The 16,563-nt window shown below is 47.2% G+C and overlaps 1 protein-coding gene across 1 annotated transcript in view; it reads right to left on the reverse strand.

Moving 5' to 3' along the window:
• ADCY5 (adenylate cyclase 5) overlaps nucleotides 1-14,821 on the reverse strand; it is a 221,185-nt gene extending 206,364 nt beyond the window's left edge. The window contains exon 1 of the mRNA XM_049804028.1: nucleotides 13,710-14,821. Coding sequence (XP_049659985.1) covers nucleotides 13,710-14,720 — 1,011 coding nt within the window. The 5' untranslated portion in view covers nucleotides 14,721-14,821. The remainder of the gene's footprint in view (nucleotides 1-13,709) is intronic.
• Nucleotides 14,822-16,563: the final 1,742 nt, after the last annotated feature.

A 16,563-nucleotide genomic window follows, 5' to 3' on the forward strand; every position in this document is an offset into this window, starting at 1 on the left:
TGCAGCTTCTTACCAAGCTAAGAGGAGATAGCAGCCACTGAAACAAACTGTTCTTTGTTGTCACTTTGGAGCACAGGGCAACGGATATCTACCCCACAGCTGCAGGTACCTTATTGTCATGGTTTAACCCCAGCCAGCAACTAAGCACCATGCAGCTGCTCACTCACTTCCCCTCCGCCCAGTGGGATGGGGGAGAGAATTGGGGGGGGAAAAAAAAAAAAAAAAAAAAAGTAGTAAAACTTGTGGGTTCAGATAAGAACAGTTTAATAGAACAGAAAGGAAGAAACTAATAATGAGAACAATAATAAAATGACAGTAATTAAAGAAATTAAATACACAAAACAAGTGATGCACAATGAAATTGCTCACCACTCACCAACTGATGCCCAGTTAGTTCCTAAGCAGCGATCCCCGCCCTAGCCAATTCCCCCCAGTTTATATACTGGACATGATGTCACATAGTCTGGAATAGCCCTTTGGCCAGTTTGGGTCAGCTGTCCTGGCTGTGTCCCCTCCCAACTTCTTGTGCCCCTCCAGCCTTCTCGCTGGCTGGGCATCAGAAGCTGAAAAATCCTTGACTTAGTCTAAACACTACTCAGCATCAACTGAAAACATCAATGTGTTATCAATATTATTATCACACTAAATCCAAAACGTAACACTATACCAGCTACTAGAAAGAAAATTAACTCTATCCCAGCTGAAACCAGGACACTTACACAACTGTATCTCCTTTTGTCAGTAAGCAACACCATTTGATTGCTGTCAGTGATCTAGCTATCGGCACAGGTAAAGTGCACCAGAAAAATAAGCACCAGCAGCAGGAACAGACAGCTGCATTGCCTGGGGCCTTCTCCTGTGGCTGTGCACTTCATTGAAGAGGGAAAAGCAAGGGAACAGGAGAGGAAGGGTGTGCTGCAGCAGGTGGAAAGACCATGCTCGGCCATCCTCTCTCCTGTTATGTCAAGGGTTTCCTGGAAATAGGGCTTCATGCCCTTCCCTCCAGCAAAGTCTGAAAGCAGCATATGTCCCTGTCAGGATGTTGTCCTTAACATCCTTCAGCTGCGTCTGTGTTTGCTCCTAGCTCTTTGACACTGTTTTCTCACTAGATGGTACTCGCCCCTCTGATCTGCCAGCTCAGGCGCATATGTGCACCTCCCAGACTATTTTGGTCCAAATAAGTGGACTAAACTAACTTTGGTTGAGTTGAAACCAGGCTGGGAGCAAAAAACATTTTGGTTACTGAGTTTGACTGTCTCTTTGGCAGGTACTGTTGCTAAAGTACACACAACCGAAACTCTGGAAAACCAGTGTCAGTGATCCATTACCACATCAGTGAAGAAGAGGAAAATGCACCTCTCTCTACTAAATTTTTTTACAGTATTTCTTCTGAGGGTTTTTTTTTTTCCCCCAAGACCTACAGAGGACTCAGGCTGGGGAGAGAGAAAGGAGACACTGCAGACATATCTTCCACCAGCATCCCTCTGAAAAAAGTGCACTGCAGGGTGCCTAGTACAAAACAGATGCCTTTCAGTAATGTGTGGATTGATCAGTGTAAATCAGTCACTATTGTTCTACACCAGCTGTCCCTTCATACAGAAAAGCCCCGAGGGGAGTTAAAGGCACTTTGCAAGCAGCCAGAGGGAAAAAGGTATTTTTGGTGATAGGCAGAACACACTTAGATTCCAACTCATTTCTTCTGGTGCTAAACAAAAACTAGACAAGGCAACAAGGATTTAGGGCAAGGTTTGAACAGAGAGGTAAGATTCCTGTTACATCTGGCTGGGACAGGGAATAGCAGAGGGAGAAGGAGGTATCCATTAAGATTTGGAAGTTGTTTAGCTCGCAAATTGCAGCCCTGCCTAAGGCCACTGTTTGTGCAGAAACTGTCCTTTTACTGAAAGGAAATCAACACTTTCTCCCATTCTGCCCAGACCCAAACGCTAAGTTTCCAACAGCAAGCCTATGTTACAATACCACCCATTTGAATGGAGCACAATATTTCTCCAGTAATCTTCAGCAGGAGGTTTGGCAGACGAGGAGCTGTCAGCATCTCTCCCCATGAAGTTTCACATGCAGTGGATATGCTCACATAGCAGCAAGGCACTAGCTGAATAGCGCATGCATTATTACAAACGGCTTTAAACAGAAGATCTGATGGAAACCAAACAAGCTTCTCCCAGACTGTCACCTGCCACTTCAGCGTTTAACAACCTGGGATCGTAGACCTACATCTTATTACAGTATATTGTCCTGGTCACAGCTGCTGAGGAATTGGCAGTGAAAAGGTTTACTCTCAGCCCCAAGCAAGAGGTCAGGCTCTGAAAGCAGATCATTTCTCTGCGAAGCACGAGTAGTGAGCAGTCGCAGCAGTCCCTAGCACAGCAGCAGTCATATCGAGGAGACACTCGTGACCAGGTTCCCGAGAAGCTGCTTTGGCAACAGGGCCAAGGGCTGGCTAAACGTGACAGATAAGCTCCTCTGTTGACTCTGTCCCTACCACAACCAGCCCCAGCCCTTGCCAAGGGGGTAAGCACGTAGCACAGAGCATGACATTACCTCTTCTAATAGAAAACAGCATATGTGGGTAATGCACTAAGTTAATAATATAAAGTACTCCTGGCTTACACAAGCTACGGTCTTACCCTGGAGATATTACAGTAAAGATTGGTCTGGTCAGAAAAGTTCATCAAAATAAATTGAAGAAAACTATTTAAACCTGTGTGAACACTCCTCTTAACAAGCGTGACTTTATTTAGTTTGCATTCCCTCTGGAAGAGAATTAAATTAACTAGGTCCATTTGCATCTAACATAGAAGAGTAAGGCGATTTCAGCACTGGACTACAGTCTCTATATAGTGGGCTCTATACTGTGGTTTAAGTAATCCACCCGGGGTTACCCTTTCTAGACATTGTCACTTGGACAAACCTTTAGTGTCATGACTACTCATAGAGCCAGATACTTACTGTCCACATTAGGGAAGAAGGAAAACAACAAAATAAATGCAGTCTTCTAACTTTCTCTAATGAGCATTGAAAATACTTTCAGGAAATACTTCCTTAAGTATTTGTTCAGAGTCATTTCAACCACAGCTGCAAAAAGCACACACTTTTAAGAGCCCCCAGAGCAGCCCTGGAGTGCTAACTAAGTACACCTACCCTAACAGCTGAGAAGGACTAGGCACTGAAAGGCAAGCCACCTGTGAAAGGACACTTAACCTTCAAGCTTATTGCTTGTACTGCAGTGCTTTCAAGAAGGCCTCATTCAGGAATGAGACCCAGCTGTGCCAGATGTCACACAAATGTACTGTTTGTGACAAAGAGGGAACTGCAGGCTTTGGGTAGGATGGGGACTAAAGATGGGTGAAACAAGGAAACTAAGAGCCAGTTTCAGCTAAGAGCAGCCAGAGTGCTCAGTCATGGACATCTCTTCTTTACTATCTGCTCCTACCCAGGGCTGTGCTTGCTCATTTGCTTAAAAAAACCCCAACAAAACAAACAAACAAGAAAGCACATCAAGACCCAAAGAGCACATATACAAAGGAGAGGTTTTTTCAGATGGAACTGTGATTACTACGTGCCACTAACGTTTTAGACTGACTTGGTCTTGTCTTGGTGCAGTGAGATGGCGTAACTGACCTCTGGAAGCATTCTTCAACTGTATCATCTCTGGTTTTGTAGCTTTCAAAAGTTATCAGTGCATCTGTCATAACAGGAGGGTGACACTTGCTCCAGCACACCAACACAACTAAGAAGATACAAGCCTGAGCTCTATTCCATTTTTCTGGCTTGTCAACAGCCTTGCAAATTTCTCAGTTATGATAGTAAAACCCACATATGTACAGCAGCTATTCAGTGGTGTACTGTTAAAGAGTCCAGAATGGAAATGGAGCAAAGAAAAATGCCATATTCAACATCAATTAAGGCGGCAAGAACATAATTACCCAGTACAAAATCTGGGCATGATGTCAGAGCCCCTTCACAAACTAACGTGATGACCTATGTAATGTTTTAAGTAGATGCCACCACCTTAAGCAGGAAAACACCCCCAATATGTTCCATCACAGGAACATGTCTTACTAAGAGGGGAGAGGAAAAAAAGTACTGTTTGGTTCACCTTCAGTTCAGAGATCACTGCAGATTGCTTTTTCAACTGACAAAGACTGTGAAATTCAGCATTTAAACTTTTTTTTTTCCTCCATACCATCTGAACAGAAGAAATCATTAAGTGTAACAGAAGAATTGTTCAGTGATAGTGTTAAACGAGCTCAGTAGTCCTTCCTGGCCTTAAGATCCAGAGGGTTCACCACACAATAGCAGTTCCCACACTAGTAACCTACTTCATGTTTAACGGTTTTAAAGACTGCAGTTAGCTTTTAGCATGAGTGAGACTGACATTTTAATTACACAGTCTCCCACCACACTGCAGAGTATCCTCCTTTCCTAGTACCGCAGAGCATTTCTTCCTTTCCTCTATGAGATTACTAGTAACCACCTGCCGCGAAAAGAGAAATTCCATTCAGCTGGAAACATCTTCATTAATAACGTATCCCTTGGTCCACCCATTTGTGTAATTCCGTGCATAAATACCCACACATTAAGCAAGAATACACACAAAGCTGCTGTTGGGTACCTCCCAGCAAATGGAAAGAGTTCATCACTGAGCAAGCATGTCTGAGTAGCTTTGTCATCTGTGGGCTGACCAGCAAACTACTGTTTTTAGAAATCCTGATTCGAGTAGTCCCTTACCACATTACTAGTTCTAAGAATTCAGTTTTCAGAGTCTGAGACACACAGAGATCAGTGCTTGTAGCACTTAGTCTAGAGCAAGAAATAAAGGGAAGGAGCCATGGCTTTTTCCGGAGGGGAAGATACAGCCAGGGATGTGTCTGCATTAGCAATGTTTTATGACAGGTTCTTGCAAGCAATGTCATAGCCTTTTCTTTTGACTATGAAGTGAGACAAAGTCTTATACAAGCTGCAAACACATTTAAGGAATAAAGAGCGGGCATAAGTTGCTGCTTTGAGAGATCAATTTCTAATGTCTGAGGGAAAAAGAAAAAAAGAAAACCCAAACCTTTCTTCATTTATATTCCCCTTCTGCTGCATCAGCACAGTCCTTTGTTTACTGTCTGCAAAGATGCACTCCAATACTAGTGGAATGTGTATGTTAAATCTGTAGAGCAGCTTTAATCCCCAACTCAACCTCGCAAAAGCAAAGTTTCCCAGGAAAAGGGAGGATGATGCCAAGAACAGCAGTACCACAAAGGACCAATTCACAGTAAAAATTTTTACGGGCGTTGCATGGATGTGTAAAACTTTTCTTGAAAAGAAAAGGAAGTTTAATATTTCACCTGAAAACTCATCACTCAAACTGCAGAAGCAGCAGTCTAGCTAGAGGAATTAAAAACAAAATCGGGGCAGGATTGAGGATGCTTTGAAATAGACTTCTCTGGTATTTCTGCTGCTTTGAAGTAGGAGAAGCCACAAATGATGACCATACAGTGCACACTGGATTTGCTTGATGCTATTACTACAGACAGTCCAGATAACATCTTAAACACACAAACATGATTTGTGTTCTTGATGTCTGGGGAAGAGAGTAAGGATACATTGCAATTGCATTAGCGACTTACAAATATGAAGAAAAAAGTACATAAAGATATTTTATTTTCAGAACAAAGCCTGGCAATACAATGAAACTTTCTATAGTGAATGCTGTAACAAAATTCATACTAGGCATCAGCGAGGCCAGCCTGGCACTAGAAGCAATACGGTTGGTGATGCCAACGCTGTCCATGAATTCTTAAACCATGGGGGTCTCTTACCACTTATAAATGTATCACCTTTGTGGTGCCAAACTGACTGTGTCTGGCTGAAGCAGTTCACAAGCCTGTCTAACTACCAGGCTTCTGATGGGACGAGGGCTTCCCAAATGTTCAAATGCAAGGTTAAAAGCAGAAGGCAGAGCTTTAGATTGTGTTCAGTCCATTTTTTGGAGTGTCAGAACAAGACCATCTCATGTTAAATTCTACCACAGATCTGTTCAACGATGCCATTCCTGTACCTGCCAGCAATGAATCTGGCAAGACTTATCACCATTGTAAAACATCAAGTACAGATTTCCTTGGGAGTGATCCAGCTGCAGGTGCTAAAAAGCATTTTGACTCTTGTCTTGGCCTGACAGCCATTTTATGTGTGATCTTATGTGCTGGAAACCTCAAGCTTTCCTATGATAAGGTGAGAACATTTTGGAGTTCAGGAGACAAATATTAAAATTCTTGTCTGTTTCTCACACCCCCTCATAACTAGATTATCCTTTTTAATATCTTTGGGGTTGTGTTTTTTCATTCACATGAGATTTCCCCTTGGGTTTTTACCTAGCCCGAGGACTTCATAATAACGAATCAAATTAAATTTCTGGCAGCAGCAGGATATATCTCAGGTAAAGACATTTTTTTTTTTTTTTTTGAAAGTATCATCAATGTCAAAACAAAAAGAAGAAAGAGCATCCCTTGGATGCAAGATATCACAAGTTCAGATCACTAGGCTAGACTTCAGAAGGAGGGAAGGAACTAACACGGAGTATATCCCACATCAAAACACAGGACTCACAGGAGATGAAAAAAGTCACACAGCAGTTATACAGGAACCCCACCCACTTCCCAGAAGCTGTGAATCTTCACATTCCTTGCACACACTTTGTCACTGTCCTACCCCTCCGGGCCATGAAACGTCCCCCCCCCCATGTAGCACATCATGAAATCATGTAGCAGCTGGAAGGCTCAGGGGAGACGCTGGTGCACTCCAGCTCCCTTTGCACTACATTTTCTGGGTACAGATTACCTGTGCAAGGTGCCATGTAAATCCTACAGTATAAAGCAGATGAGAAGATAAAGCTTGCCCAAGGCTAGCAAAACTTGGAGCCTTGTATTCTACCTCCCCAAACAAAAGCGGGTGTTTTCTCTGAACCGCACCCACCTGCACAGGGGGGAAAAAAAAAAAAAGAAAAAAAAAAAGAGGAAGACAGGAACTTTTCAAAGCATGGGTTCTCAGATGCCACGACCAGCTACAGGGTGGACCACTTTACCACACACATGGAAGCTGCTGTCAAAATAATTTCAATTTTTACCTCTCAGTGTTTCAGCTGCTGCTGGAGATTTTTCATTGCATCTTCTACCAGGACAGAAGGAAAGTTCTTTTAGTTCGATTAGAAAATGGGACTAATATCCAGAACCAACATATGAAGACAAAACCAGCTATTCCCAAAAGACTGTAACTATTCCAACTACTGCAATGGCCAAATAGTTAGCAATTGTTCCAATTTTCTTAAAAGACTGAGAGGGAGCTATGGTGCATGACTGAAAGATTAGCTAATCACACACAAACTGAATGCATTTGGAGAACAGTCTGGTGCCCAAAGTTCACATTCCAGCTGGGCAGAGTCCCAGTCCTCTTCCACCCCAGACCTCGGCAGCGCTACCCAAGCAAGAGCGAACTTGGAGCAAAAGGGCATTCGGGAAGCGCTGAGCCAATTCGGGCTCCGAGAGGGCACGACCAGTTCCAGCAAGCCTTTAGCACTAGGATAATCAGCATTTTGTTTCCGCTGCCATTCAGGTTTATAAATCAATCATCTGAACGCAGTTAATCACAAAGACCATGTAACTAAGATGTCCTGCCTTGGACAGGTCTCTAACAGAGTATAGGGGTCACACTGGTATCAAACCAAGCCATCGAGCCCAGGATACTGAAGGGCAAGTCAATGACTCCTCTGTAAGAGTAGGGCATGGAAAGCTATCCTTCTGCCTCACGCATCTTGATGAATCCCAACATTTTGCTTAAATATCTTCACCTCTCCAGAAACAAACAGAACTAGCACATCCTGCCTTTTCAAGCATGTCATAAAAATGCCTAGAAGGACAAGCCTTTTGCTAGAATTAGTGCATCTGGCAGAGCGATGCACCTAAATCATTCCCATCAGGTTTCATCTTCAATTCACAGAGATCCAAGCCAGCTATAAGACTGCGATTGCTACCGCAAGGCTGAGAGAAATGAGTCAAATGGGTCAGTTTACCAAGACAACGAACCTATTAAGAATCCAGTAACGTGCAGAAATTAGACACACAGCACTCAAACACTATTACACTAAATGTTTTTGATACCAGTGGACATTACAGTGAAATATTAAACTAATGCAGGGTAGTAGGAAGGAGGATAAAGCAAGGAGGGGGGGGGGGAGATTAGGAGGTGGCACGATCATAGGGTAATTTAGGAGCTAAGAAAAACAGATATGCCTTTGTAAACCTCAAGCAACACATGCATTCCCAAGAGATACAGACAATATTCCTACTAAGGACTAATTGATATACAATACCTCAGGGATTTAATTAATTACATCTGTTACAGAATTACAATAGGGAGGCAACTATCAATGCAACAGTTACTGAATATTTCAGGTTGCCATTTTTTCCCTGAACAAAAGACCACAAATCATCAATTTCTACTAACTTCAGTCAAACTGCCGCTCAGGCAGATTCTTCATTTGTTAGCATTGCTGAAGCACATATTACTGTATGAGAGCTCTACTGATATCAATGTTTATGCAGAACAGGACAGTATGTGCTGTTTGAGGCACACAGTATCTGGCCCCATGTGGCCAAGTGCCTTAAAATCACATCCTAAATGAACATTACTCAAATCTATTTTCCAGGTGGACAAAAGCAAAACAGGCAGCAAACAGCTGTAAGAAAAGTGACAGATATATCCACATTTCAGCTCATCTCTCCTTCTTTATGAATAAAGGCCACTCAGAGACAATGAAAGTACAATACAGTGACTTGAGTCTTGACACACTTCTGAGAATCTGTTAGTCTTGAAATCAGTCATCACCTTCATATCTTAAGCACACTGAGGCTGAGATGGAACATACAGTACTATTTCTCCTGCTATGTGACTAGCTTCTTGTTGAATGCCATTTAAATTGCATCTAAAAAGCATCTTTACAAGATGCTAGAAGATATCCACAAGACTCAAGTCGATATCCTATTACAGTAAGAAGCTGTTTTTAGTCCTGCTGAAGTGACAGTTTATTTAGGGAAAGGAGATAGACTGCACATGGTTTCATACCAACATCTTCCTAGAAGCGGTTAAACTGAAATGCTACACTTTTGAGAGAGCCACCATGCAGCTGTGGATCAATCATGTACCATTAACGTAGACTGACAGGGAGAAAGGCCAACACGTACACAGTTCTCAGAAGTGAAGGATGAGGAGTACTAATGTAATGTTGTTATGACGGAGGCATATGGAAAGGGGCCGAGCAAGAAGGAGCTCAGCATCAGGAGCCTTGAATCAGAGTGCCATAAATCAGAGGCATGTGCTGGGGCAGCTGTTCAGAACTGTGCTATCAGAGATCCTTTACAGAAGGTCTGGAGTAGTATTTGGGGAGGAAAGAGATCAGAGCATTTCAGTTTCTCTTTCGATGAGGTTACTGACACAAGACAAAAAAAAAAAAAATATTTATCTTTCCCAGTCTTACGTTTTCGTGGTACCTTAACAGTCACCCACTCACACTGAGTTAATAAACTACAAAGGCTTAACTGTACCCTTGAACAAGGAACCTCAGAAAGTTACAATAAAACAGGTTTGGATGGGAAAACAGGAGTAAATCTAACCTCAGTCCACCGGTTTGTTTGATGGTTGTATGTGGCATTCTTATCCCTTACCCCTAGTCCCTCACCCACTCCCACACACAATCCCCATCCCTTTTTAAGTCTGATTCAGAGCCCAACAAACTCTGTTGTGAAACTCCCTGTCCCTTAGCCCCTAGTCTTACAAAAATGCCAGTGCTTACTCAAGGCTCTCTGCACTGAGGGCAGCTGGTCTACTCACATGATTTCAGTTAAGCATCTGCAACCCGTACGCTCTAAGTTCTTCCCATGCATCTGTACAAGTCTGTGGGTCAGCCAGGTAGTTTGTTTCTACTGGAACACAGAATAAATCTCAGTATCATCTTTGTTGTGACTGCAAGACAGTTTATTGATAAATAGTATATTTCTTTCTCAGTTAAGTATTAGATAGTCTCATTCACACGTGAAGTACTTCTTACATGAATCCTGGCATTCTGTGTGTTTTCAGAGCCTGAAAGTCTATCAAAAATCAACACATGGAAAAAGGAAAAGGCTGGCCTAAAAAGAGATACACTATACATAAAAAGAGAGGAAAACAGACTTGTGTGCATTGAAACACAGTTGTAATCCAAACTGTCCCAGAATAACACGAGGACACAAACCTGAAGACAAATGCAGTCATCCCCTCCCCAATAAATCTGAAAGCAGTCCCTCTAGAATTAATTGATCATAGGTACACAAAAAAAAACCTTTCAGCAATCAAGATTTGTAGTTGGCGGAGTGTCATACATTTAATGTGTTCTGCTTCCAGCAGCAGTCTTTGCGTACAAGTAAATTCTCAAATAAGTGATTTCTTCTTCTCCCCTCCCTCAGCATTGGATAACTTTTGAATATAATGCAATAATTTGTATTAATTAGCATTTTTTGTTCAAATCAAACATCAATTCAAGAAGCCAAGTTCATTGCCTCTACCCAACCAGACTCACAGAGGTACCAAGTATACCTGCTGCTTTTGCTAGGGGTGCTCAGGGCACTCTTTTGAAAGACAGACCCCAGACTCCTCCAGGTGGCAAGGAGAAGTCAGAGCCTACTTTCAACATCCAGTGACCCCAGAATAATTATTTAGAAAGCAGCTCAGTTAAGACTGGACAAGTACAACTACCTTTACTCCTGTCACTCTACCGATTCAGAAATAGCGGACTGCCTTAACCCTTTCATGAACCCTGACGAGCATAGCCTTGGACCAGAGAGTTTGGTGACAGAGAAGTCCAGTAGTGCTGGGAGAAGGTAATTCTGACAATAAAATCATTGGATTCTCTTGCTGAGAATGCATTAAGTTGCCTTTCTCCCAAAAGGGACCTATAACCAAGAATTTTACTCTCTTGAGAAAGAGGAGCAGTGAAGTTTTTAACAGGCTCCTGAGCCTCATAAAAGTGCTCAGGAGTCTACACAAGAGTCACTCAGCTTTGAATGTTAGTGGATCATAACAAGAGTGTATGATTTTTCCTGGCTCGGAAACAACTGGGAGAAGATTAAAAGAAAAAAGCCCCCACAAAGTAGAACTCGCTTAAGTATTATGGTTTAAAATGCCATGAAAAACAGAGGAAAGGGGATACACATCCTAACCAGCCTCTCTTCTGTGACTGCCGTGGATAAAGAACCATCTGGTCACGTAGTCACGAATGCATTCACATCCACTCCTGCTCCATGAAACCCAGGCTGATGTGACTGCCAGCGTGAAGTCACTGAAAACAACTTAACCCCCTCTTTCCGATTTATCTGGTCTTCGTCTGCCTTCACTCCTGTTAGTTCGAAGGGGGAAAACAGGGCTTGCATGCATTGGTGGGGCAGAGCTGAACACGACAGATTTCCATGGCAACGAGATACAGCCCCAGTGAGGAAGGCCTGTTAATAACTGGGAGGCGATGTACTTGGCAGAAACAGATTTTTCTATCAGACAGCCAGAGATAGCAACTCATGTTCATACGCAAACGTGCAAGGAATCTGATTCCTGGCCTTGTACAACCCCACTGAATTCAGCCAGAGCTACGCCAACGTAGACCACAGCGAGATAGAGACCGGCATTTGGTGTGAGTAGGAAAAATAAACAGGCAATATGGAGAAACACTCTGCCTTTGAAAACAAAGTAAGAGTACTCCTAAGACATTCCTCATTAACTGAATATTTATTGTCAAACTGCAGGAAAACCCAGCGCTAGTATGAAAGGGAAAGCAACCGTGTAACGCAGAAATTGGTGCGTACCGTACCATCACCTACTGCCTGTGCTTTTACCTTTGCCAAGTGCACATTTATACAGAAGCTGAACCTCTTGCAAATAACCCTGCTGCATTTGGAAAGGGACGGAGCTGTAATTATCCCAAATTCTCTACTGAGGGACTCAATCATGTGGCCTTTGTGACATTTAGGCTTCTTCCCATTAAAATACAGTTACAAACACTTTCCAACAAAACGATATTCTATGCACTCATTAGTATAGTATCCTCCAAACTCAACTTTGCTTGCAACAGACTGCTAAGGCTTCTGGCCATAATCATGACAAGCTTTGCCTACATATGTAAGAATACGGTCTCCAAATAATACACTGAATTCAATTGGACAAGTCTCCGTTTACAAAGTTAACAGCACGCACAAGGCTTTGCAGGACCAGAGCCCCAGTGAGGAAGAGCTGAGGCCATTAGCAAACTTTTCCAAATCAAGCAGAAAAACAGCAACTGTCTCACTCACAGTGTATGCTCTACTGGAAACGCACAAAAAGCCATTTATATCAAGCATAAGAAAAATATGCCATGTACAGTTTATAAAAATATCTTTACAAACTAAGAACAAAACCAGAAACTGTCCAAGCAGGCTTAACTGGGCAGGGGGGAGAAAAGAGTAATTTCATGGGCTATTTTGTACAGCAGAGCAGCAACAGCCGCATCCTACCAAAGTTTTATTTAAGCCCTACAACTTTTCCTGACACTGCAATAGGTGGAACCCAAAACCACTCAAAAGTAAGACTCAAGGCAGGTACTACAAGCGCAAGGCTGTATTTTGTATTATGTGATAGGGCTGTATAATGCTACCAAACACCTGATTTTAATAAACAATCCCTGCTGACTCTGTGACAGGCTCATCCTTGTTCAGAGTCCTGTTCATCAGAAGGATGATGATTACCACATAGCTACAACATTTTAAGTCCCTGGTTTCCCAATTGCCAAAGTGTCTGATAAGCTTAAAGTACGCGAGCCCCAAGGCTGCTTGCTTCACTTGAAAAGAAGAGCGGCGCCTTGTATTGCCGTTGTTTATACAGATATGGTAATTAAAAATTGCACTGTAACGCATTCAATAATAGTCTTATTGTTCCCGTGAACTGAACTGCTCTAGTTAAACATGATATCACAGCTAAATAATAATCTGCATTTATACTTTTTTTTTTTTTAACTTTTTTTTTCTAGCTGTATATGGACCCTGGGCTTCTTCACCATCAATATTTCCAGCACATCTCAAAGCAAAACATCTTCCTGCTAAACCAAACACTTACTCCACATTCCCGTGGAGCGTGGTCTCTGACGCCTCAGCAAGCGCCGCGCTGACACTGAACCCAGACTCGAGAGTGACACACAAGGATAACCTCTAGCCGATAAAAACGGCAAGACTCTCCACACATTTCTCAGTAACATGGCAGCACGCGCAGATACCATTCCACAGGTGTGCTTAGCGCAGAGCTGTTTACATTAAATACAACTGAAGGGCATTAGCAGGGCTGGCTGACAGCACTGGAGCAGCGGTCACGGGAAACCAGTAAGGCACACTTCTTAAACGTTTAGAGCCTTAATGAAAAGCAGCAACGAGGAAACACCACAGCTATAAAAGAAGCAAGATTACAGGCTAGCCACCACATTGTACAACATCCCATCTTGTGGCAGGTAACCTAGGGGTTCGACAGAAAGCCCTGTCAGCCTTCCAACATCAGGCAGGCCTGTGGAAGTCCGACAACCCCACTTTCCCTGGCCTTCAACGTGGCGGGCAGGTGGGGGCTGCCGAGCACACCCCCAAACTGGCTCGGGGCTTACCTACCTGCTTCAGGAGGAACTTATCCTCCGCGTTGATCTTAAGGGAGACGGCCAGGTGGATGGCGGAGAGCACCACCCCGCTGATGACCGCGGCCCTCATCCGCACCGGCAGCAGCGTGTAGATGCTGTAGATAAAGAAGACGGTCCACCAGATGCCCTCCGAGGCACTCCTGGGCCACACCAGCAGAACCCCTACCACTTGCACTGCCAGGATCACCAGGATGACGGAGTAGCACGCCAACCACATATGGTCCTGGTGGAATTCGTTGCGGTTGCACACCATGCACAGCACCACCATCAGCAGGATGGCCAGAGAGAGCACCACGACGTAGGATACCTCATAGTGGCCGTGCGCGGCGTGGAAGATCAGCATGACCACGCAAACCAGCACCAGCACGGCCATGAGCATGGTGAGGCTGCTCTGGTTGAGACGGAAGAAGTAGCGCTGATAAAGGCGCTCCAGTTTCTCCGACTGGAACTTCTTGGACCTGAAGATTTGCAGCAGGCTGCTGCAACAGCTGCCCATGGAGAAGGCCGCCTCGGAGTCCCCCTCGTCCCCGTCCTCCTCCTCCAGCTCCTCAATCTTGGCCTTAATGCGTTTCTCCTCCAGCCCCAGCTCCACGGACCGGGGCCGTACCTCCCCCTGCTCCCCCAGCTGCCGGGGGCTGGCATTGTTGGGGGCAGCGGGGGAATCACCACCAGGCGGGTGGCGGGACCGGTGACGTCGGCTGTCGTCACCGTGCTCCTGCCAGGCAGATTTGGACCTAAAGCTCATCATCCTGCAGCCGCTCTCCCCGCGGCTCCGGCTCGCCTGGGGCTCGTAGTCTTCCTCGCTCCTCCACCTGCTCGACATGCGGGAGGCCTTCTTGCCCGAGGACCTGTCGGGAGGCGGCGGGTAGGAGTAGCCATTGGCCCGGGCCTCCGCTTCGCCCCAGGCCGAGCGGTGCTGCTCGGTGCCTGCCCAGGGCGCGGGGCCGCCGAAGCCCGGGGGGCTGACGCTGTTGGACCGGGACATGCCCTGAGGGAAGGGGCAGCGGGGTGAGGGGATGACCGACCGCCAGCCAGGAGCAGGGGGCTCCAACGCCACAGGGGACGAGCAGCTAGCTGGGAGCTACCCCCAAAAGACAGCAGGGGGAGGGGGAAAAAAAGGAGGGGAAAAAAAAACAAACCCCAAACCCAAAAGCAAAAAAGAGGACAAAACCCGCAAACGCCCCCAAAGTCTCCGGGGCGGCCCCCAGAGCCGGGCTCTCCCCGGCGGGACCCTCAGGGCAGCGCGGCGGCGGCGGCGGGCGCCATCGCCGGCCCCGGTGCTTTGACACCCCCGAGCGAGCTCGGCACCGCCGGGGCCGGGACGGCCCCACCTCACGGCTGCTCGCCGTCAGCCGAGCCGCGGCAGCCGCAGGGGCTCCGGGCGCCGCGGGGGAGCCGCATCGCAGCGCGCCGCGCCGGCCCGGCACCCGCCGCTCGGGGCCGGGCGCAGGGCGGGCGGGCGGCGGCACCGGCTTCGCCGCGGGCCGGTCGGCGAGGAAGGCAGGGAGGCTCAGGCTCGTAGGGCCGCGGCAGCCGGCGGCGGCGGGAGCATCCCCTGCCGGGGGGGCGCTGGGCGCGGCGGGGCTGCCCGGGGCGGGCCGGGCTGCGGCGGTGGCGGCGACCCTGCCTCGCCTCGCCTCGCCTCCCAGCGGCGGCGGAGCCCCGGCGGCAAGACAGGGCCGGCGGCAGCCGCGCTGCTCATGCACACGGCGGCCGCCGCCGCTCCGGCTACCGCTCCCGCTACGCCGCGGCGCCTTCGAGAGGCGGGAGCGCCTCTTCCACGGGCACCGGGAGAGGGGAGAAACGAGCAAATCTGCAGGGAAAGGGGGGAAAAAAAAAAAAATTAAAAAAAAAAAAAAAAAAGGGAAGAAAAAAGGGGGGGGGGGGGGGGGTGTCGGCGCTGCCTTCCCCTGCGCTGTCAGAGGAGCGGAGCGGCGTCGGCGCGGGGCTACGGCGGCAGCCGCCCCGCGCACGCCTCTCCCGGGGACGGCGGCAGCGGCCTGTCCCGGCCCCCGCGCCTCTTTGTACTCCCCATTCAACCGGGCGCCGGCCGCGCCGGCCCCCGCCACCGCCCCCCGCCGGCCCCCATTGGCGAGCCCCCCGCCGCCGCCCGCCGCCATTGGTCGCCGCCGCCAGCCGGCCCGCCAATGCGCGCGGCCGAGAGGCGGGCCGCCGCGGAACGGCCGTTAACTCCTTCGGCGCTCCGCGCGCCGCGCCGGCCGGAGGGCGCTCCCTCAGGCGGCAGCGCGGCGGCCTCGCTGAGGGGGGGGTTCCCAAGGGATCGGCCCTACCGGCGGTCCCACCCGCCGGAGAGCGGCTGGGTTTTGCCAGCGCCCGTCGTAACGAGAGGCAAAGGGGCTTATCTCTGTGTTCTGCCTCATGGGCGAGGCTGTGGGCTCTTGAGGGGTAGCTTTCCCTAGAGGAAGGGGGGGGGGGGGGGGGGCGGAACCGCCGCCTCCTCGGGAGGTCAGAAACATCAAGATCAAGCAACAGCGGCCAAAACGCTGGTGAACAGAGGAAGGTGAAGCCCCAAAAAAACCTCCCCCGACCTATTACGGGACCTACTACTAACACAACAAATAATGCTAAAATAGAAATACAGGCTAGTGTTGTTTGTTTGTTTTCAGCCACCTAAACTGCAGCCCACAGACCATGTTGTGACACGGTCTTAGTGGAGCGTATAGTCTCCGACGTGGTTGTGCGGCAACGGGAGGATACCACAGGACACCACAGCAGTTCCCAACAAGTTTCAAACACCAGACTTCTTCAACATTCTTTCAGATGATCCACTCTTTCTGCAGATGCGAGTTAGCCGATTAATGATTTAC

This window comes from Accipiter gentilis, chromosome 1 (genome assembly GCF_929443795.1).
Source record: "Accipiter gentilis chromosome 1, bAccGen1.1, whole genome shotgun sequence".
Lineage (NCBI taxonomy): Eukaryota > Metazoa > Chordata > Aves > Accipitriformes > Accipitridae > Astur > Astur gentilis.